This window comes from Limulus polyphemus, unplaced genomic scaffold (assembly GCF_000517525.1).
Source record: "Limulus polyphemus unplaced genomic scaffold, Limulus_polyphemus-2.1.2 Scaffold2361, whole genome shotgun sequence".
NCBI lineage: Eukaryota > Metazoa > Arthropoda > Merostomata > Xiphosura > Limulidae > Limulus > Limulus polyphemus.
In genome coordinates this window covers 19,299-42,346 of record NW_013667971.1, presented here as the reverse complement: position 1 = coordinate 42,346, position 23,048 = coordinate 19,299, and the positions used below count along the sequence as shown (strand labels likewise).

Below are 23,048 nucleotides of genomic sequence, written 5' to 3'. Positions count from 1 at the left end.
ACTTAATATGAATAAAAACCCTATAACCTGAGCTCTTTCGAAAGATGGACCTTTCTTCAGTTTGCCCCTGAAGAAGAAAGGTCCATCTTTCGAAAGCACTTGGGTTATAGGGTTTTTATTCATATTAAGTAAGGACAGTATTCAGGAGTCACAATAAAATCACAAATTAATTCAACACAAAACCACCTAAAGACCCAATAACAAAAATCTTCCCATGTGGACATTAACTCCAATACATACATACAAGATTCAGTAATAGTGATCTATCTGCAAGAGCCCATTATAAGCAAATGGAATACTACTAAAATAACAGTCTACGAGCCACACATTAGAGAAAAAAAGGTAAAAGAAGCCTTCAACAATTGCCTAAGTGATAATATGCTCAGTGAACCTAACATAAATTCAGAAAAACCTAAATAGCCCTCTTGAAAACATTCAATTAGTTTGTAATGGGGGGAGAAGAATGAATAGTACACAGCTTTTTTAACAAGAAAGATCCAGGCCAGAATTCCATTTCCTACCACCACAAAAAATCTTTCTCACAACTTCCTTGCAGATAGCAACAGAATTGTAACCAAAACAATAAATGCATAAGCTAACTGGTATTTAGTAATAAGAAAAAAGTAACTATTAACTAGACTTAAGTAACCATACAGACAACTGATACCCGATCACCCCAACCTTACCATAAATACTTAAATCTGTTTGTGTTTGATCAATCCAAGCTATAGTTTATAAAATCAGAAATTATAGCTAAGTGAAAAGTCTTCATATATCTATGACTTTCCAAACCCCTAGCAGGTTTTTTAACCATTTACTCCTCCTATATTCTATTAGGATTAGCCCAACTTTCTTCTCTGAAAATGTACATACTTACTTAGAGCAACAAATACTACACCACACAGCTCTTAGACAACAAGGGAAACTGTATTGTACAATTTCCATTCATTTTAAATACGAAGTTTATATATATATATGTCATTTCTTTTGCCCAGACTTAAAGAGATTATCCTAAACAACTTGAAAGATGTATATAGTTACTTTAACATTTAATCACAGAAACAGATGTGATTAGAAGCTATGAATTATTTGACAAATTTAATTTTTTTAATCTTACTTAGTTAAACAAGTATAAAACCATTTAAACTATGCACATTTATTTTTGTTACTATTATTTCAAACTACTTTTGAGGTTGGTTGAATACACTTCCCTGAAATTTGTCCTTAACATATATTAATATTTAATACTTACTTTTTCTATTTTGCAACAATGTTTACATTAATTTCTTTTTCTCTGTTATAATCTTCATTTGACTAACCAAGAATGAAAAAATATTCTATAAATTTGACCAAGTACTATTTTAACAGAATATTTATATTATTAGCTTAGTATGACATTACTACTATATAAAATGTTAATCTTATGATGTTAAATTGACTGTTGAACATTGTAGTTTATTTCTCCCACCCCCATATTTGTTTTAAATTCTAATCTAGAACATTTAATGCATTAAATGGCATACACTGCAATAAACAGAAGGAAGATTACCAGTTAAATTGTTTGACTTTTAAAATAAAATCTTACAAAACTTTGTTATTGCATTCTTACTTGCATAGTATGTCTATACTGGGAAAATGAAAAACACTTACTTGTTGGCAAAGAAGATGTGCTGGCTTTATTAAACAGTGGACATTCCTTATCAGTGTTAATATGACCCCACTTGTGACACTTTATACATCGAACATTCCTTACCTGGAAACATTACCATCAAGCTTTAATGAATCACTATTTTTAATAAATCATTACAAGGAATTAGCATTTTAATTGCTGACATCAAAAAATTTGCATGAAAGAATATTTTACTTCAATCACCAATTTTGGCAGAACTACTGTACTTTATCAAGGTTATTCAAAACCTAAGAAATGTGTAAGGTATTGTACCTTAGCAGCCAAATAAACGTTTCTAAGGAAATACACAACTTTAACAATTTAAGAATATTTATAGCAATTTCTATAATTATTTTCATATGATAAATCATTGTTCTGATAACTACATACTATCTTCATATTAGATAAAACTTAAAGCTGATTACATAAAACAATTCAATGCTTGTACTGGCATTCTACAAAGTAGCATAATTTAGATATGATATATAAGAAAATGTTTATATTTGTTGTTCAAGCTCAAAGTACATTTGTTTCTTTGTTGTTAAGCTACACAGTGGGCTATCTTGTGCTGTGCCCGCTACAGGTATTGAAACTCAGTGTTTAGCATTATAAGCCTTCAGACTTACCACTAAGCTACTGGGGGTCTCAAAGTAGGAGGTTGTAACCATGCTTTTACTATAAACTATGTGATACAATTTCAGATTTCTTGCTTGACAAAACAGATTTCAATTTGCTGACTAGAATTTTATTAGTCAAACTGCCAGGTCTGAAAGCTATGTGTATAAGATGAGAGAATAGAGAAATCAGTTTAGCATAGATGCTTTTCATTTTTGCAAGGAGAGTTATTGTAAGTTTAAAAGAGTTTTACCTAATGACACAAAAGAAGAAAAATCAACCAAACAATTATCATAATTACTGGTCTTCTTGGTAATCTGAAAAAACAACTAATTTTACTCAATGTTTTCTAGTTAATTCAAAAGAATATAACACTTCTGACACTGTATTTTACAAAATACTTTTACCATGTGAAAGTTTCACAGCAAGGCCATAGATGCAGTACACACATTATAAGTTGCATAACAGCTCTAACTGGCTCATCTTAAGAAACGCATGTTATCCAGGGTAAATAGCTTTGAGTTGTCAGAGTTGTTTGTTTCGTTTATGGCAGAAACACTGAAGCTAGCTGCCACCATCCTTAATTTGGAACTACCAACCAGATTAATGGCAACTGAAAAGCAGTACCCAATTCGAACTCTATAGCTACTCTTTTACAGATGAATAGCCATCACCTTATAATGCCCCCATAGTAACTTGCTTTTCCTGTTCAGGTTTATGTCACATTATTCATGTGGCAACACACACATAATTGTCCTCATTGTTTGAGCAGATTTTCCCAGTACTTCAATGATCAAAGTGTTATAATTAAGAAAATGATAAGCACATACTGCAGCCTTGAAAGATGAATAGTAGAATTAGCATGTTTAATTTTTAGCAAACACTCACATAAAAAGTGGAGAAAATCAAAAACATGACTAAAATAACATCTAGTTTCAAATACATCTTTATAAAAGTTAAATATCAAAGTTGTTTTCTTTATCATAACAAACTTAACAAAATGATCTTCCTTACCGGTATTCCAAAGGGTTGATCACGAATCTCTGCATTATCCTTTGCAAAACTATAGTAAAAATCCAATACTTCTATCAAGACAAAGTATGACAAAATCTAGAGCTTCTTGTGTAGTAGTGCAAATTACAAGGTCATTAAATGTTTAAACAAAAGATAATACAAGTAAGAACTTAAAATAAAAGTTTTGTGCAACAAGCTAAAGTAATTAATACATTTGAAAATCATTGCTTTTATCATAATACATTCTTGAATTCTTGCCTTCATCAGTTATACTTGAAAGTTGCTAGTCAAACAAAAGAGATACGAAAAATTAGAGGAAATAGCTAAATAAAATTAATACAATACTCTTCTCTTGGTGCATTGTATTTCCTCTGCCATTCAAACTTGTATTCTGGTTCATCATCTTCTTTCTAAATTAGGAAAATTTCATTAATAAGAGTACAAAGGAACTACAGACATATGTATTAATGTTGTTCTGAAGATTTTCCTGCACAATGTTTTTTTTAGGACTTTGTTACTAAGTTAATATTCAAACTCTTTTAACAGAAAAAAGTAATCATCTTAGTAGTAAGTGTTTTCTTCACATAAGATCAGAAATATTTTTAATAAAACATTCTCCTTTTGTATAGGTTTGAAGAACTTTGAAAAATAAACAAACATATCAGAAACAGCTACCAACCTGTCTTTCTGAAGCAAGTTGATGGTCATATAGAAAAAAAAAAAAAGGTAAAATTATTACATCTTTCATAATAACAACTGAATAGTTACAATAAAAAGTAAACATTTTTATTTTATACTATTTCAACTAATCTAAAGTAATTATTCCATTAGTTAATTTATCTTCAACAGCAAACACTAGTTCTGTGAGTTCTCTCTTAAAATTAAATTCTTATCTATTATTCCCTTCTACAATTTTACAATCTGTATACTAAAAGAAACAATTCACTGGATGAAACAGTAATATTTATTTGAATTTGTGAAGTTTATTTTCCCATCCTGTTTGTGGAAAATGGTGGATGAATCTGTATACAAAAGAAAGTATTTGTCAACAAAGTATATGTATTAGCACACTTGAGAAAGAGGAAGCAGATGTCTGGTCATTAATGTCAAGTGATCTATTCCAATAAAAAAAAATAGTGACACTCAATGCTTGATGTCATTTCACTTGGGAATATGGAGGTTCAACACAATGGCAGTTGAACACAGTAGTGACAAAAACCTTTAAAATACTTGTGATGCTATCTCATTATATATATATATATATATATATATATATGAGGATTAGATTTTCTGGAGTAAATAATGTACTTTTATAATTTTTCATTAAGCTTTTACACATGTACAAACATCAGTGCATTTTCCAATAGATACTTACTTCTACTCACACAAAGCTCAATCTTCTATCAGCTCTCTAAGCACTGTTAAAAAATTTTGAGCTCAGCACACCAGTCTATATACCCCATCAATTTTGCACCATTGTTGAACATGTACTTATGTGTCTACTCTACATCAATAGTATTGCACCACCTATATTGGTGCAACTAGCTCCATCTGCTATTCCTGCTCAATCCTCACTTTCGAAAATTGGTAGGCTTTAAGAGAAGAACACCAGCTATGGGGAGGAAGGATGTATAGTGTGCGAGAAGTGGTAAGTACCTATGAGAAATCCATTTTCAGTCTAAGAAAAATGTTCACTTCTGATCGGTCTTACCTTACCTCCGTTCACACAAAACTAGAATCCCACATTGCGAAGGTGGAAGAGCTGGCTTAGGCACACTACATAGAAACCAAGTGAAATGCAACCACCCAGAAAGAACGGTTGTGCTCCGAGATAAAACAAACCACAATTGTGGGGTTCCGCTCTACTTCTGAAACAGGTATGCTCTTTGTCCTTGAAGTAGAAAATGAATCTGATGTGGGCAGAAAAAAAAGATTTCCACAAATACAATTTGTTCTGAGAGGTGCAATTTATAGTAAAATATAAACAGAATTAGCTATGTACATAACAACTTCAACCAGACAGATGAGGTTCCATAACTCGTCCTTGGCATCAGGAGGATGAGAATAAAAAAAAATCTATATATTTTAGCATCACGTATCGGCTAAGGCACCTGGACCATGTTACATACACTCAACAACCCCAACCATAAGTAAATAGTGTCATACGTGAAGCAACTGGGATTATGAAGAGGAAGTTAGCTTTCAGCCAAAATTGGGCAAACTCCCAAAACCACCATAGGAGCAAGAAGTACCACAAATTGAACCCAGCATTATGGGATCATGGCATTACCTCAACTCAACTGTAAGAGCAGGGCAATATCTGTAACCAATATTATGAGCAGAAATCATAAATCACTGTACCATAAATGCAGAGAAGAAGCATCCTATATCCAGAATCATGAGGACATGGAACATTCACTCAATGATAGGAACAGTGTACGTATGTTCTGTTGCCAATATTACGAGGCAGACAAAGTCCCCCAAACTCAGCCATAGTAGCAGGGAAAGAAACTCCTGCAACCAGAATTAATGAGCAGAGGGGCCTCAACTGCACACACCTGTAGGAACATGGCAGTGTCATCCCAAACCTGGTATTACAAGGAGGATCCTGCATAGGCTGGACCTGCTCCAATCAATGACTGTCACTCTTTGAAAAAACATTCTGTGGAAATGGAAGGAGGGAAACCAGCTTTGCCCTATTCTCATTGAGTGTATGGTCATGAGTATACATGGTAAATTAAATTAAGCTCACTCAGGAGGAAACCTCCATGGTCTACCACCCCAGTGACTGGGAAGTTGCAAGGGCTCCTGTGCTCCACTGGAAAAAAAAGGGGGGAGTAAACAGGTGGAAAGTCCATAGGAACATCACACCAGAGAAAGTGCAATGGGTGTCAGTGATTCCCTATTTTGAAAAGGAGATCAACCCCGAATTATTCAACCAAAGGGTCGGCAGAGATGGACAGAAATCCCCTTCTGCTTTACTCATGAAGTGAAACTTACTGATATCTAGAAAATATACATATATGCCACCAGTGGTCTTACAGAACACCCCATCTCTACAGTAAGCATTATAGTGCAATCAGCAAATAGTGCAGGTTTGAGTCAAAGCATACCGGACCAGACAACACCAGCCACAGAGTAGGATCCCAGTATCAATGGTAAAAACAAGGGTTGCTGAAAATAAAAACAAATGAAAGGAAGTGATACTGAAAGGCAAATAAATGAGTGTTGAATTACCAGGGAAGGGAGACTCTCCACCTAGGAAGATACAGCCAAAACCTACAGATAATGAGTGACAAAGAAATTGGCAGTAGTCCACATTCTGGCCTGAATGATCTCTTCCAACAGATGGCAAATTCAAGAAGCCAAAGATATGGTGGTATGACAAATGTGATAAGAAGAAACATTGTGTAAATGGTGACCATCCATGGATAAGTCCAAATACACTAGCGTAATGAGTTGATGAACCCAACCAGTTACCATGACAGGGGATAGGTACCGGGAAACAGAAGGGTTCCAGGGAATAAAAGTTGGGAATATGAATCCAGAAAGGAGACAGGATGTGCCACATAACACCATAAGGAGCGAACCAGACCAAGAAGCCAATCAGAGTGGGAGTACTGGTGGGAGATGGAAGATAATGAAATAGATGTGAAAGCAAGATGGTCTTCATAGGCAGTATAGGTTTGAGAGAAGAAGGACCAGTTGAGACATAGGATGACATAAGAGGAATGGTAGAGGAACCAGTTAACATTAAAGACATAAATATCTGATCTATAATGTGTATAAGCAAGGAGAAGGAAATAGGTTTTGAGGGAGAGATGGTAGATGAAACATGAAGACAAGAGTTCAAAGGGAAGATGGGTAAGGCATAAAGGACCACACTGAGATCCCAATCAGGCAAATCAAAGGAACGTGAGGAACACATGACTCAATGGAGCAGAAAAGGAGGGAAAAGACAAGGGATGACCAAACCAGATGAAACCTGGAGAAATGGAAGATGTTCAACATGGCTGCTCGAAAGCTGGACATAGTCGAAGTGGACAAGCTTTTGTCAAAAAACCAGGTGAAGAATTAGGAAAGATGAGAAACTGATGGGTGAGAAGAATGTAAACCACATAGATGAGACCAATGGAGGAATGTATACCATTGCCTGGGGTAAATGGACACGAAAGTGGGTCTAATGGATCAAGAAAGGAAAGATGTAACATGATGAGTCAGTCCTTGGGCTGAGACAATGGACCTGACAAAAGCCATGCATGAAGACAGAGCATGGTGGCACCTGGATGAACAATGTCTAACCAAGGTTGACAGAATAAGGACTGAGACAAAGGTAAGGGAGGTTGTACAAGTAAAGGTCAGAGCTTTAGGAATGATGATTGTGCCGGCCAATACAAAGTCATCAGCAGGATGAGACATGGAGTGATTTAAAATAGAGATAGAACTCTAGAGAGGAGTCGAATAGGAGGGTAAGCATGGATGTGAAGAATCTTGTTGGGGGGAGATAATCAATCCACAATCAGATTCAGAGAGCCAGGAAAATGGCAAGCTAAGACCACAATGTGGTGACTGTGAGCCCAAAAAGGTGATCTATGAACAGAAAGGACAGAGACCTGAAATTTGTATCACCCCCCACCACACCCCTGATCTATGATATAAGTGACCAATGTGGAGATGTCAGAATGTACCGTAACCACCCTCCCTCACAGGAGAGGAAGAAAGTGGGACAAAGTTTGACAAACTGCCAAAGGCTTAAATATGGTGATATGAAGAAAAGACTCCTTGATTAATCAGACCAGAAATCTACTGGTAGTTGAGATAAGAACTCCAACCCTCTAAAGATGAGTCCTTGAACATACGTAAATCTGGACGAGGTAGAGTAAGAGGCATCTGTACCATGGTCTGGTCTCTGTTTAACCACCAAGTGAGGTTGGCCCTGATTGGTGAGGGAAGGGTAAGAAAGTGGTCCAAGGAATCCAAGGAGAAGTTCCACTGATCTAGGAGTGTCCACCAAAGGGAATGCCTATAAGCCAAACCCATGGGAATGAGAGCTTCTAAGAAAGCCCACATCCCTAAAGATATAGAACATATATAGAGCTGTAAGAAATGTGAGGTGAAGGACTTGTGAACTACTTGTTCCAAATCTGAAGATGAAGAGAGGAAAGTTGAAGAAATGAAGAAAAAACTGCTAATGAATGGGGTATTGAGTGGTGGTAAGAATAGATTTCCCCATTGTCATCAGGAATCCCACCCATTCTTGTAGGAGCAGATGAGTGATGTCTCTGGACTGTGAATGGGAAGAAGCAAGCAGGAGCTACTCATTCATAGAAAGAAGAGTGAAAAGACTCATTGAGTAAAGATGCTGGGTAAGAGTTTGTACCCCAACAAAACACTTAAAGGGCCGAGGTTTGTTCAAACAGTAAAGCCCTGAACTGGATTACTGAACTTAAGAGCAATAAATAACTACTGGTGATGTGGGCACTGTGGGGAAGAATCCTGAATTGTAAATTATGAGGAAAAAATGAGGTTTCTAGCATCACAAACATAGAAAAATGAGCCAAAGCAAAGTTCAGCCCTAAGAGCAGGAAAGTCCTACAATGACGAAAATTAGGGTGACTAAGGCACATAGTTAATTTCTATTTTAGTCAGCTAGAACACTGAACTGGATGTTACTAGTAGTAATGATATGTAGCTTACAAACTAACAAACCCACGAAATTTGCCAAGTCTACAAAGTATGTAATATCAACGAATATGCAAAACAATTAAATTTAATTAATAAAAAAGTAATAATCAATATCTAACATACAACTCATCTAAAGTAACTTAGAGGACAAAGGACACATAAATATCTAACTTACCAAAGGCTCGAGCACTGATGACATGAAATACTTAATTCTCCTATGTGTAAGTAAGGACAAAGCCACACAAAGGACATCTGAGCTGCACCTACCATGAGTATATTAACCAGGTGTGAAGTGTACATGTCGAAAAACTTACCACAGATCCCCTGGGAGAACTGAAAGCAATAGGAAGAAAGGAGGAACAGAACAATTCTCCACCAAAGTAAATAACGTGGCAGCACAGCAACTGGTAGAAGGTGAAAATTCCTGAAGAGGTGTAGAGTGTGACAGACCAAAATAAAAAGGTGCTGGAAAAAAGAGACTCCAAATTGTCTTCTTATTGATTGTATTCTTCCTCAGAAGCATTGTCATGTTGAAAAGAAGATGAAATCGCTAGCTAAACATATGAATCTAGCTCCCTGCAATTTAAGGCATGTACCTCTTTCATATTGGTGGAGAGTATTCACGTGATATGTACATATTCAAAAATGGTACAAAATTGATGGGGTATGTACCCTCATGCACTGAGTGCAAAGATTTTAGCAATGCTTAGAGGGCAAATAGAAGATTGAGATAGCTTTGCGTGGCAGGAGATAAGACTGTATCAGAAATAGTAACTAAGAAAACAAGATTTTTAATTTTTTTTTGTTTTTATTTATGACGAGTATCTCCTACAACATTCTTCCGTATATCTTCCATAAATCTGCTTTCACACTGAGCTTTAGTCTAGACCAGTGGTATAGTGCTAAATAAAGAAGTACCGAAAGGCAAAATCTACCGCATAAACGTGAAAGGTGGAATTCATTCAAAATAGTGGAGGTACAGAGTTCTGACTATAAAAGGTGCAGGTACATTGTGCCAACGCATTCTCACTACACTACACCTCTGGTCTGGACCTAATACATAATCAATGTTAATTACTGAACTATCATATGATTTTGTGAGAATTTCTTTTTCTTTGAAGTCACAATGCCGGTTAAAAACTTATTTTAAAATTGATTTGAAAGAACATACACATAGATGAGAACAAAAATTAATGAATGTACATTTTTTTAATAAAAGTCTTAAAACAGTAATTAAATGTTTAGTGACTTTTCTGTTGACTCTAATCATGACTACATATATAATTATTTGAATAATTAATTCATCTACCTCTCTTTGCTCCTGGTGGTGCTTCATACATAAAATTGAGAGCCAGTTTTTCTTTACTTTCCTTGCTGATCAGTGCCCTATAATACAAGCAGGAATGACTTACCTTACATCACAGTTGATCATTTTTTTATTATGTTTCAGAAAAATAAATTTATTTCAATCTTGATTCCCCTATAAAGAACATGTACTTTCATGTAATCTGTTAGAATACTGTAAATATTAAAGTCCTACAAGGTATCTCAGGTTAAAATACAAATGTAAAAACATATACTACTACTAATAGTGACATTATTTTACAACAGACCTGATTATACTGATGCAAAAAACATATACAGTAATAGTATAACTAACTTTTCCCTATATGCACAGTTGAAACAAGATTTAAAAAAAAAGATAGAGGGAGAGAGAAAGAAAAGGAGAGGAAAGAAGTGTTTATTTTCTTTATGATTTGGATAAATTGATCACTTACACAAGCCAAATCAAAACAAATATTAAAAATTTTCACAATTCTTTCTTAAACAGATACAGATCAGGACCATTTTGCATTTGTTCAAAAAGATCAGGAACCTTAATAATGGTCGAGAAAAATACCAAGTTAACAATGTTTTTAATAATAATCAGTTGGTTTGTTGTTTATTCTAAAAATACAGGTGACACTTATCAAAAAGTCTTATTTTTCATATACAGAAATCCAGTAAATCACAGCAAATTAGTATACAGTCACTACTTCAAGACAAAAAATCAAACAAAAGTACCTCCCAATACTGTAATTCTGGGATTTCTTACATATTGTACATAAGAACTGAGTGCTTTCATCCAGTTTATTCAGTCAGTTCTTTACACTGAGTGTTCTAATAGGCAAAAACATAAAATTGCTAAATATGATAAAATATGTGGACCACACCAGTAGTGAACAGTATTTTAATGAGTCAGTAATTTGATGGTTAAAAAGTCTTAGTTATGGGCAGCTAAGCTCAAATACTCAAATTTGCCACTGAGTAAAGTTATAATTTTCCTACACTGAAAATATATTTCTGATAGGTACTTACCTCTTCTCATATAAATAGCTATTATTGAGCCTTCTATCTCCCCTCCATTGGAATTGACTAATTGCAATGCGTCTCTCATGTAAATTATCATTGGTCAACCCTCCACTAAAAAGAGTGTGACATACTCTCCTGATGCATGTGGCTCCCTCTATTCAATTCTACAGAACTATCACTTCGAGCTTTGGCAGTAGATGGAAGCACCGGTTTTCAGTGGGGAGGAAGGGTGAGAAGTGTGACTGCAGGTAAGTACCTATCAAAAATACATTTTCAGCATAGGAAAATTATACCTTCTGACATAGTACATTACCTTCACTCACATAAATAGCTAGAATGCCACATTGAATAGGTGGAGGGACTGGTGTAAGAGAAAGAAAGAAGCATCCTTCAAAAACATCTGAAGGACACTTCCTAAGATGAAACTGTCAGATTCTTAGATGTTATGTGGGGAACCGCACCACTTCTGAACCAGGTATACTCTTCACCCATCTTAGAAAGATGTTGTATATATGGGTGGAAAATAGAGGAGCACATCCAACTGGGAGAGAACTATGACCAGAAAGTGCTCTGAACCATGCAATATTTATGAAACTCAAACCCAGAAATTATAAAAGTGGGTAAAATGAAAAGAATGTGCCCCTAGGTGTGGAGTGAGTAGGGCCCGATGGACCATACACGGCAAGCCAACCACATCCAAAACCCATACCACTGGGAACTGACATCAATGCAGGGGTAGTATGAGGATCATACCATCGGTAAGTCAACTACAATCCAAAACCAGGCCTATGGATACCGGCATCCATGTGGGGGTAGGAAAGAGGACCATACCACTGGCAAGTCAACTACAATCCAAAACCAGGCCTATGGATACAGGCATCCATGTGGGGGTAGGAAAGAGGATCATACCACTGGCAAGTCAACTAGAATCTAAAACACAGGCCAGCGGGAACTGACATCCATGTGGGGGTAGGAAAGAGAATCATACCACTGGCAAGTCAACTACAATCTAAAACTCCGGCCAGCAGGAACTGACATCCATGTGGAGGTAGGAAAGAGGATCATACTGGTGGTGAGTCAACTACAATCCAAAACCCAGCCATCTGGCAGGGACAGGAAAGAGGATCATACCATCTTCACCTCATGTTCACGAGACCGGAGGAAATCTAGTACCTCCCGACTCACAAACGGAACACATATAAATATGATAAATTGATAGATTGATCCAGGAATCCGACATCTGGTATCAAAAAGATGTCTACATAACGTAAACCATCGCCCTCAAAAGTGAAATTGATCGGAACCACCCCAAGTGCATTAACATCCTTGGAATAAGAAACATCGAGGGATAGCAGAAGGGAAAGAACCGTAAGAACCTGCAATTACCTCCACCATGACCCACAACACTGATAGAGTATAAATGAGGGAGGAATACAGACATCTGTAATACATGTGTGAGGACTTATGTTGATTCGTTCTACTCTAAATCTAAAACCTGTCCACTGGGAACTGACATCCATGTGGGGGTGGGAAGAGAGATCCCAATTGAAGGGGTGAACTGCAATTTTGACATCTTACTCCCATTCGTTTTTATGTTTCATATTGGAGGATATCACACCATTTACACCAGCAGAACACCACCACCCTTCTCTCAACTGAGTGGTTTTATAATCATTTTAATATTTTGTATTTCACTAATCCATTCAGGAGGATGCCTCCATGGTCCACCACCCCAGTGGCTTGGAACTGGAAAGTGGTAAGGACTCTCAAACTCCACTAGAAGAAAAGTGAGGTAAAACATGGTGGAGAGTCTGGAGGAACGACAACACCCGAGACAGTGCAATGGGTGACCACTAAATCCTATTTTTAAAAGTAGACTTTACCGATTTATTCAATACAAGGCATGGCATGGATGGGCAGCTATCCCCTTCTGTTTTACCAGTGTAGTCCATGGGTGGGTGAGTATGGTACAGGCAAACTTATGAAGCAATTCTATCACAAGGATAAACCTACAAGTAATCTTGTGGAACACCCCATCTCTGCAACGTGTATTGCGTGACCATTGAATTATAATATGCAAGTTGACATCACTTGGCAGTGCAGATTTGAATAGTTAAAGAATACCTGGTCAGGGACCACATGCCACAGAGCAGGATCCAAACAATGAACATTAGTAAAAGGAGGATCAGTGGTTTACCAATATGACGATCAATCTCACAATGGATAATAGCAGACAAATCCAATGATGGGTCTCCCCCACTTGCAGCCTGTAAAAATAGTGCTAGAGGTATAACACCAAAAGTGGAACACAAACCTCAGAATTCATTGTAGAAATACGTAAACCAAACAAAAATGTTTGATGTAAAATAAGAGAGAGTGAGAAAAAAATAAAGACTGGGAAATTATGTTAAATTGAACAATTTATTCAATGTAAAGAGGAAAATAATAATGAAGAAATCCCACTTCAGCAATTAAACTATTAAAATCATGATTCACCCGAAGAGCACCAAAACAAAACGCGTCTGAACGAGTACTGCCAAACAAGAAATGATAGAATTGAATAGAGGGAGCCACATGCATCATGAGAGTATGCCACACTCTTATTGGTGGAGGGTTGATGCATGATGATTTTCATGAGAGACACATTGGAATCTTTCAATTCCAATGAAGGGGAGGTAGAAAGCTTGTGGCACAAGTAAAAAGTTATTTTGTATATAGAGGGCAGCACTGAACGAAAATAGTTATTTATGTGAGAGGAGGTAATGTACCATATCGGAAATGCTTAATAAGCCATTACAATCAGTTAATATTTTTCATTCTTCTTTGAGTCATGATTTTAGTATGAGCATGTGAATTGCAAAGATGTTTCAAAAGGTAGCTTTTCAAGTTGTACATTATGAAGCTTAACAACATTCCATATCCTGTTATACTTTGTACTTTTCTATATGTACAGTTAATTTTATAAGTTGATGGTTTTTTGAAATTATTTCCAATATCAAACAGTTATGTTTTAGTCATTTTATCCAAAACACAAAGATATACAACAACAAAAAAAATTAAAAAAACAACAAAAAAAAACATTCCATGTCAATAAATGTTCAACATAGTTTTGGAAAACATAGATAACACTAAAGCCTGTTTTGGCATCTAACCTATTATTATAGAGGTCTTGTTCTTTCTCATACTGCTGTCTGAGGTCATCTTGTTTTTTCTTTTCATTCTCTGTCCTCTGCTCTGCCATCCATGTCTAAATAGAAAAAAGAAAAATATTAATATACTTTACATATTTCTTTTTACACAGGCACTGATCTAGACTTGTTCCCATTTAGTCAAGTAACACAGTCAAAAAGTCCAACAAACTCAACACTGGTCATGTACAGAGTTCCTAAACTGACATTATCAATCATTTTTTAATTTGTTTTTTGAAAATGTTATTTAATTTTGAATCATTGTTTCAACATGGGCTAAAATAACATAAAGAAAACTATTATAATTCAAATAGATGATTTGAGCTTACACAATCCTACTATAGTCTGGTTTTAAAACATCAACAAAATGTTCATCCTTGCCACTAGACAGGAGGTCATTCTTGGTCTTAAGCATCTAAAATGTACAATGAAAGTGTGTTTAGATTCAAGAATCATTTAGATGTGATTGTCATTGCTGAGTTTATTATGAAAAAGCAGACAGCCTCTGGTTCTTTTCATGGATACTGATGGATTTGTCAAGTGTTTGAAGAAAGGAAAGAATCATTGAAAGGTGCACACACACTTGTTTTCTGTATCCCTATCTCCATGAATTATTCTTGGGTTTCTAAGAAGTAGTCTCAAACTACTCTAGGGGCACAACTTGTGTCATTTGAATTGAGCCATATAATTTTGCAACTAATTAGATCCTTTAGCAACAAAATACACATCTATGTACCCGATGTATTCAAAGTTTGGTAGCTTTACGATAAAGTAATCTCATTAAAAGTTGGGTGCGTTCTTTTTTCTGCATGTATTACATTCCCTGAACACTTTTGATATATCCATCAAAACCCATGGAAAAAAAAGCAGTCTTTTTGCCCTTTCATAGTGAACTCAGCAACAAGGATCACATCTGAGTGATTCTTGTATCTAAGCACATCCTCATTATGCAAAATACATAACAAATGCCTCCTAAGACCAAGAACTGTACCATGTATAGTAGTAGCTATGAACACTATGTGTTCTTGCTTTAAACAAACACTGACATACAAATGAAACAAGGAACAGGAGACCAATGGTTCAGGGGGGTAGTCATAAAAGCCTGAAGAACGATACAAAAGTCCCAGTAGGGGAGAGGGACCAGATGATGGGGAAGGAGTAGTAAAAGTAAAAAAAATATTGCCTGGCAAGAGGCAAAAGCTTACAGATAACACCCCAAGATATGTACTGGACAAAACAGACAGGCCCTAGATGAAAGGTCAGGTAAAGAAGGAAATATAATGGCCTGGCTGAAAAGAGTGGAAGATCAGTGGGGATAGCCAGCCCATGTATTTTCATGGTGGGTGAGAACAGAAGCCTGACAAGAGTGAGAGAGAAAATGGGCTACTCCATGGAAAATCCCATATGTCATGCGAAGGATTGCACAAACCCCACACCAAAAAACAAGGCACAGCACCCTTTTGTGAAAAATGAACGACTGAGGTAGACCAAGATGAGACTTCCAAAATGGGAGTCACAACAACATTGAACCAAGATCTTCTGAAATAGGAACAAATCTCAACCAGGTACAAGTTCCAGGAACATGACATGTAAAGTGATTATGACAACTGTAGGTCCAAGAAGAAAAGTTCAGGGCGAAAGAGCACAGGACACCATAACAGTTGAATGAAGTAACAATTGAAGAGTTGTCTGAGCGGATAATCACAAAATGATTGGGCAACTATGACCAAAAAGAAGGCAAGCTGAAAAAGTTGCAGTCATTTCCAAAACGTTGATATGCAGATAATACTCATCTGGAATTCCTAACACAGAGAGGGTGGTGATGTTGAGAACTCTGGAAATAGATGCACTGGTTGGAAGATGCTATTGGGATGAGGGAGGAAGAGTGATATACCCTGAGATGTGTTGGAATGCTCCAGCCAACGTGACAAGGGGATATAGAGAAGAAAGTAGACACACAAGGGACATGTTCCAACAATACCACAGAGCCCGTCAAAGGAGACACATGTCCACAACTGGTGAGAATCAAGGCTCCCGAAGAAGTAACAGTTGCAAAATGGGAGAGAGAGAAGTACCTTGGATTCCACAAAGACGCAAGGGAAAAAGTTGAGCCCATCCTGCACAGAAGTTGTGGAAAGCCCCCAGGCAGACAAGAAACTGAATGGGCGTCAAAACAGACTTGGATAGTTAGACCAACCAGCCCAAGCAATGAGACCTCTTAAAGAAGAGAGGAGGTAGTAATCACCAATTTCTGTACAGACGAGACTAGGAGAAGCTAGATAACGATATAATAATGGAAAAAAGGACCCAAAAAAATGCAAGCACAGAAAGACATGATTTGGCTTAAAAAATAGATAGGCTGAAGGGAAGGGCATGAAACTTAAAGAAACAACCAATAAAGACAAAATGGAGAAATGACAGGACATAGGACAAATGGAACTGTGAAGGAAGGCAGTTAAAACATCTAATTTGGTTAAACAGAATCTGGGATAAAGGGCCCAATGCAGATTTAGAAAGTCATCCATCTGGTATTGAAAAACAATAATAATGGGATTCAAAGCCAAGCCAATGACAGGGTACCAAACCCCCCTACTTCATGTGGATGACAAAAAGACAGGAATGAAAGTCCAAAGTGGGGTGGGAGACAGGTTCTATGGCTCCTGCCACCAACAAAGAGGATACCACATCCTAAAGATGATGAAGATGCAATGGATGGGTGGGAAGACAATAGAAAAAAGGATGATTAGAAGTATAAGAGGTGGAGTATGATAATAAATAAACAACAAAAAGATAGAATGTGGAAAACCCCTAGGATCAATGGAGAAGGAAAAATGCAGGAGTGTAAAGTAGGAGAAATGGGCACCAGTGGAACCAAAGCCCAGGATCAGTTTCAAAGAATAATCACTGCCAAGAACTGTGATGGCTAGTCACGCAGGAAGGTGGCTGGCAAACAGAATTGAGAGTACAAGGAATAAGAGAAATGTAGCCCAACATAACTCCTGAAGATAGATGGCAGACAGAGGTACCTGTAGACCAGTGAATGGAAAATCAAGGAAACAATAGAAGATTGCAGGTGAGCAGCCTAAGGCCAGGATTCCAAGGAGTCAGGAACACTTCCAAAGACAGAGGTCTCAGATATAAGAGGAAGGAATATGGAAACCTGACTGAGGAGACTCCCCCCCCTCCAAAAAAAGGGGTCAAAATAGAGACAGGAGAGGAAGAAATACAAACCAAAATGTCAAACAAAAAACAAGCATCTCCATTAACACTATTGGGGTCATAATGAAGAGCCTCAGTGATGAGGTGAAGAGCAGAAAGAGAGTAAACAAGTAGGGTAATAATAGGTAGAACTATGGCCTGAAGCCATAGTAAAGGAGTCACAAAAATCAGTAGGACAAAAAAGATGTGGAACCATATGGACTTCAAACAAAAGGTACACAAACTAAAACAACTAAAGACATTATGATATACAGGTGACAAAGACAAAATATCACATACTTGATTCATGAGCATAGCAAACAGAAAAGGAGGAAGTACCTGTTCTTCATCAAGGAGAGAAGAATCAGAAATAAAGGCTGGAGGTGGAAGAGCTGGCCAAAATTGTCTGTAGGTTAGGCAGGCTCCACAGAAGGCAAAGAAACAAAATGACTAGGGATCTGAACTGAAGAAGAAATAGATAGGCAGATGGGAACCAACCACCTGGTGCATGAAAGAGAGAAACTCATAAGTTAACTTGTTGTTTATACCATAGTTCATCACAGTTCAATAAGGTTGTGGAAGCTAAGTTATCCACAATGTGAAAAGTATCTTGCCACGGAGTGAAACCTAAGACCTGTCACATGCAGACATGTGCTCTATTAAATGAGAAAAGGAAAAATAACTGTCAGATCCATGAACAGATAAAGTGCTTCCAGTTGTTATTTAATTAGTTGGAGAAAATGCCTGAAAAGAAATGTCTGGGCCTCAGGATTTTTAATTATATAATTTATGTGGCATACGTTATGGAAAGTAGCTTAAAGTAGAAATGTGGTGACTAGAGAAAACAAAGTTGCAATAAGGTGGATGGAACAAAAATGTAACAAGGACAAAAGCAGTGTAGCATTAAAGAAATCTAACTGATTAATGTAACTAGAAACTTAAAATTCACAGGAAAAAATATGTTTGAATACAGGCAGTGCCAAGGAAAGAATGAGCCTATGACAATATATTAGTGCTCACAGATTTAAGTGCACAGAGGTCACATTGCCCTCCTTCTGGTGGGGGTTGGTTATTATAACTGTTACATCATAGGCTGGTGCAAAACATGTATACATGTGTAGGGGTGGAACTTTGTTCAAGGCTTGTGGCATGTGCAGGAAATTCCACAGCAGTTACACAGAAAATAATAGCTCTTGGTGGTACAGAGGAATAAGTAGCATTTCTGAGTTGATACTTTACTGATTATGAAGATTAGAAAGAAGTTTTGGTTACAAGTTTAAGAAAATTCTGAAGGAATATTTTAAGAATTATTTATTATTAATTGCACAATGGAATTAATTAAACATGATGATCACACGTGGAAATTTTTTTAAATAAATTCTTAAATTTTCAAGATAGGCATGTTCCTTATAAAAAAAAAACAAACAGAACAGCTTATAAAGAATATGAGAGATAAAACTAAAGAAAAGCTTTATAAGTTTACAAAGTTAAAATTCACCACTATGGTGAGGAACTGAGAATTACTGAAGATCAAGAGAGTTGGTCAAACAGGAAATTAGAAAATCAAAAAGGCCATATGAAAAAAATTATGTTGGATGAAAATGTAAAAATTAACATTAAGAATTTCTTTAGAAAATCAAAGGTAAGCAAAATATTACGAAGGGACTATGGTCTCTGAGCGATGATAAAGGAAATCTCATAACTGACAATTACAAGATAGCTGTACTATCAAATTCTACTTTTTCTTCAGTTTTCACTAATGTAGGTTTAAGCAATATTCCTCATTCTGAACAGCTACAATATTTTCCAAAACAAGATCAAACAAGACAATATTAATTCTCAGCTTGTTAAGAAAAGATAGGGAAATTTAAAGAATGATAAGCCTCCTGGGCCAGATAATATTTCCCAAATGACTTTGAAGAAGATTAAAGATTGGATATGTGAGCTACTTGCTATTATTTTTTGCAAGTCCTTGAATAGTGGGCAGGTATTAAAGAATTGGAAGTTGCCAATTCTGTTACTCCTATTTTCAAGAAAAGTGATAAAAACTGTCCTGGTAATTACAGGCCTATTAATCTTACATCAATAGTGGGGCTGTTTTTAAAAGTATGATAAAATATGCTCTGTAGTCATTTAACAAAGTTTAAGATTTTGTTAGATAATCAGTGTGATTTCACTTTGGGAAAATCTTGCCTTACTAATCTCATGGCATTCTTTGAAGAAATTACGCTTATGTAGATGAGGGTAAAAGTGTAATATTTGGTGTATATGGATTCTCAGAAAACATTTAAGAAGGTGCCACATATAAGGCTTTTTAAAAATAATGATTTCTATAAGTGCTCACTGAACAGAAAAGTGGCTAGATGGAAGAGTAGAGGGTTGTTATAAATGGAGTTCAGTCAAACTGGATTAATGTCACAAGTGGGGTAGTACCTCAGAGGGGTCAGTGTTAGGACCTTAGCTCTTCCTGATTTACATCAGTGATATAGATAAAGGAATGGTCAATAAATCACTTAAATTTGCCAATGAACTTGGGTGTTGCTAGCTGTGAAGATGCTGCTATTGCTTTACAAAAGAATTTAGATCATTTGATGAGTTAGAAAATAAAGAGCAGATGACTTTTAATTATAATAAATGCAAGGTAATGCATGTGAGTTGTCATATGATTAAGTATAAATTTGATGGGAATAACGAACAGTTTTATGGAAGAAAAACATTTTAATGTTCTGGATGATCAGTCTCTTAAGCCATCCAAGCAATACACTGTAGGTAGTGGTAGGGTAAATATGATTTGGTTATATTTACAAAAATATTGAATAGAAGACTAAAGAGGTTTAATGTTATTGGTTTAACTACATTTGGAGTACTATATTCAGTCTTGGGTTTCTTACCTTAGAAAAGACACTGTATTATTGGAAAGGGTTCAGGTGAGGGCTACTAGAATGATATTTGTGATGAAAAGGTTGTCATAAGAGGATAGGTTAAGATTTGAGAATGTATTTTCTCTTGAGAAAAGAGAAGAATTAGGAGGGGATCTGATTGAGTTGTTTAAGCTTATTAAGAGAACTGATAATGTTGAAGCATAATCTTTTTCTCATATTTAGTGGTGAGAATGGTAAGACTAGGGAATGCAAGTATAAATTTTGGCAAGGTAGATGCAATTAATTTAAGGGAGTTTAAGGATAGGTTTGACAAATATTTGAATTGTAAAAAGTGGATTTGAGTGTTTTACTTTTATTTTAGAGTTTAATAACAGTGGATGGGATGACCTAGATTGACCAACAGATCCCTTGTTGTCCTTAAGTTATACGTATATGTATGTAATAGGCCATGGCATTTACCATGGTGGTGTTTTGATGTATGAGCTTCTGAAGGCATAGTTTTTGCCAGAAGGCCACACACCAATGTTCTGTATGTTCTTTATATAAAATAATTTTCAACATGTTTATAACTCATTGTTGTAAAATTTACTATTTCATCATAAATATAAAGTTATGTAGTTCCTTTACATACATTCAGTCTCAAGTCGATACAACTTGTACATATGTTAATAACAAATCAATTAAGAACTTGAAGTAGTACAGTATAAAAAGAATAAGGGCTAAACTTATTATTAGAATATTAGTGGCACTATAGACTATAGTGATACTAAGAAGATAAATCATTACGTGTACTTAGTAGTAGTAGTGGTGGTAGTACTAGTATTATTAAACTTTCAACTTAAAGTATTATTAAAAATAAAATATTACTACCTACTTAGTTAATATAATATTGTAATAATACTATTTACTACGTTATACCTTAGTTTGAACTTTATATTACTTAATAAAAAATATTAGCTATGACACAGTATTAGGCTGAAAAAGTTTTAAAAATTAAGCTAAAAAATACAGTTAATGATATTACTGACAGTGACAGTAAACCTACCCTTTTGATGTTTGCTTTCGAACCTGGGTGAAAGGGCTTTTTGCACATGTAGTTATTGTAACCTTTACCCATTTTAAACGAATGTTAACTTTTAATTGGAAAATGTTTAAATAATATTAATAATCAACAGCAACACAATAATCTCTAGAACCGTGGAAGAATGTAACAGATCAAAACAAACTTGCAGTAGTGTTTCTTGCGTCGTAATCGTAAGGTATAGCCACCATTTTTGAAAAAACTTACTGCGTGCTGCTCTCTACGATAAATTGGCATTGGCTAACAAAGTTCTATATATATTTGGAAATACATATGAGAACCACTTATGTCCCATTATGTTTTACTGGACGAAAAGTAAAAAGAGGAACCTGTAAATATAACTGGTGCATTAGTTGTTAAGATTTTATTTATATGCAATATTTTTAGGCTTTATTAAAAATGCTGAACGGTATACAAAATGTTAATCTTTTCGTCCGCCTCAATTTTTCAAAACTTGTGTGTTAAGTTGATCTAATACAGTCCTATGTTAAGCGTATATTCAGTTACTCGATCGATTAACCGTGGAATTGTACAAATAAATGTATCTGTTTAGTCATAATATACCATTAACCAGTACATTTCTGTTGAAAGAGAAAACATTTACTTGTGGACTTAGGCCTAGAGATTTTATTGTGCACAAGTAATAGTAGTATGTAGCACACAATAAGTAAGAAATAAACTAATTTATTATCGTTGTGCGAACTGGACTTCGTATTATTTTCACGAAATAATCCAAAAGAACCCGCTCAATGACAGGATACTGTTACGTTTCTGGTCGTTAGTTAATTTTCCGTAAAAATTCTTTCCGAAGAAACTTTACCGATACAAGTCCTTTCTTAAATAAACCTGGTCTATTCTTTCTGAATACAACTTTGCAATACACATAATTTCAACAGTCGCGCTATAACAAACGCTATAATTCACAACGAACGTCTCACATGCTCGACTCAACAATTCTTTCTCTCTGTCCGCAGTTCAATTAAACATTATATTGATGCCGTCACGTCTTGACCGTCTTATATATAAAAGAATACCGAAATCTAGTAAACGCTCCAGCATTCAGGAAGGGACAGGATCCTTCTAGAAGTTCATGACGTGTTACTAGCGTCACGTGATTTCCGCTGTCGTAACAATACGTTATAACACTAATGTCAAAATTGGGATACTTTTGGTGAAAATACAAATCAAAATTGAATTTTGGTTCAATTTCAACATTGCAGCCAGGTCCCTATGCGAGACCAAAGCTTTGCTAAATATGATTATAAAATATTATTACGATAGCGGAGGTCACGTGACGCTAGTAACACGCCACGCGCTTCTAGAACGTTCATGAAGCGTCGGGAGGTTACTAGATTTCGGTATTC

General features: G+C 35.8%; 1 protein-coding gene across 2 annotated transcripts in view; it reads right to left on the bottom strand.

Annotated features, from left to right (window-relative positions):
• LOC106466723 (corepressor interacting with RBPJ 1-like) overlaps positions 1-21,894 on the bottom strand; it is a 36,782-nt gene extending 14,888 nt beyond the window's left edge. For both annotated transcript variants that reach the window (XM_013927026.2, XM_013927027.2), the window contains exons 1-7: positions 21,649-21,894; positions 14,488-14,582; positions 10,293-10,369; positions 3,978-3,985; positions 3,644-3,708; positions 3,299-3,347; positions 1,651-1,753 (exon numbers count right to left, since the gene is read on the bottom strand). In XM_013927026.2, the coding sequence (XP_013782480.1) occupies positions 1,651-1,753; positions 3,299-3,347; positions 3,644-3,708; positions 3,978-3,985; positions 10,293-10,369; positions 14,488-14,582; positions 21,649-21,720 (469 nt within the window). In that variant the 5' untranslated portion in view covers positions 21,721-21,894. The remainder of the gene's footprint in view (positions 1-1,650; positions 1,754-3,298; positions 3,348-3,643; positions 3,709-3,977; positions 3,986-10,292; positions 10,370-14,487; positions 14,583-21,648) is intronic.
• Between the last annotated feature and the right edge of the window lie 1,154 nt (positions 21,895-23,048).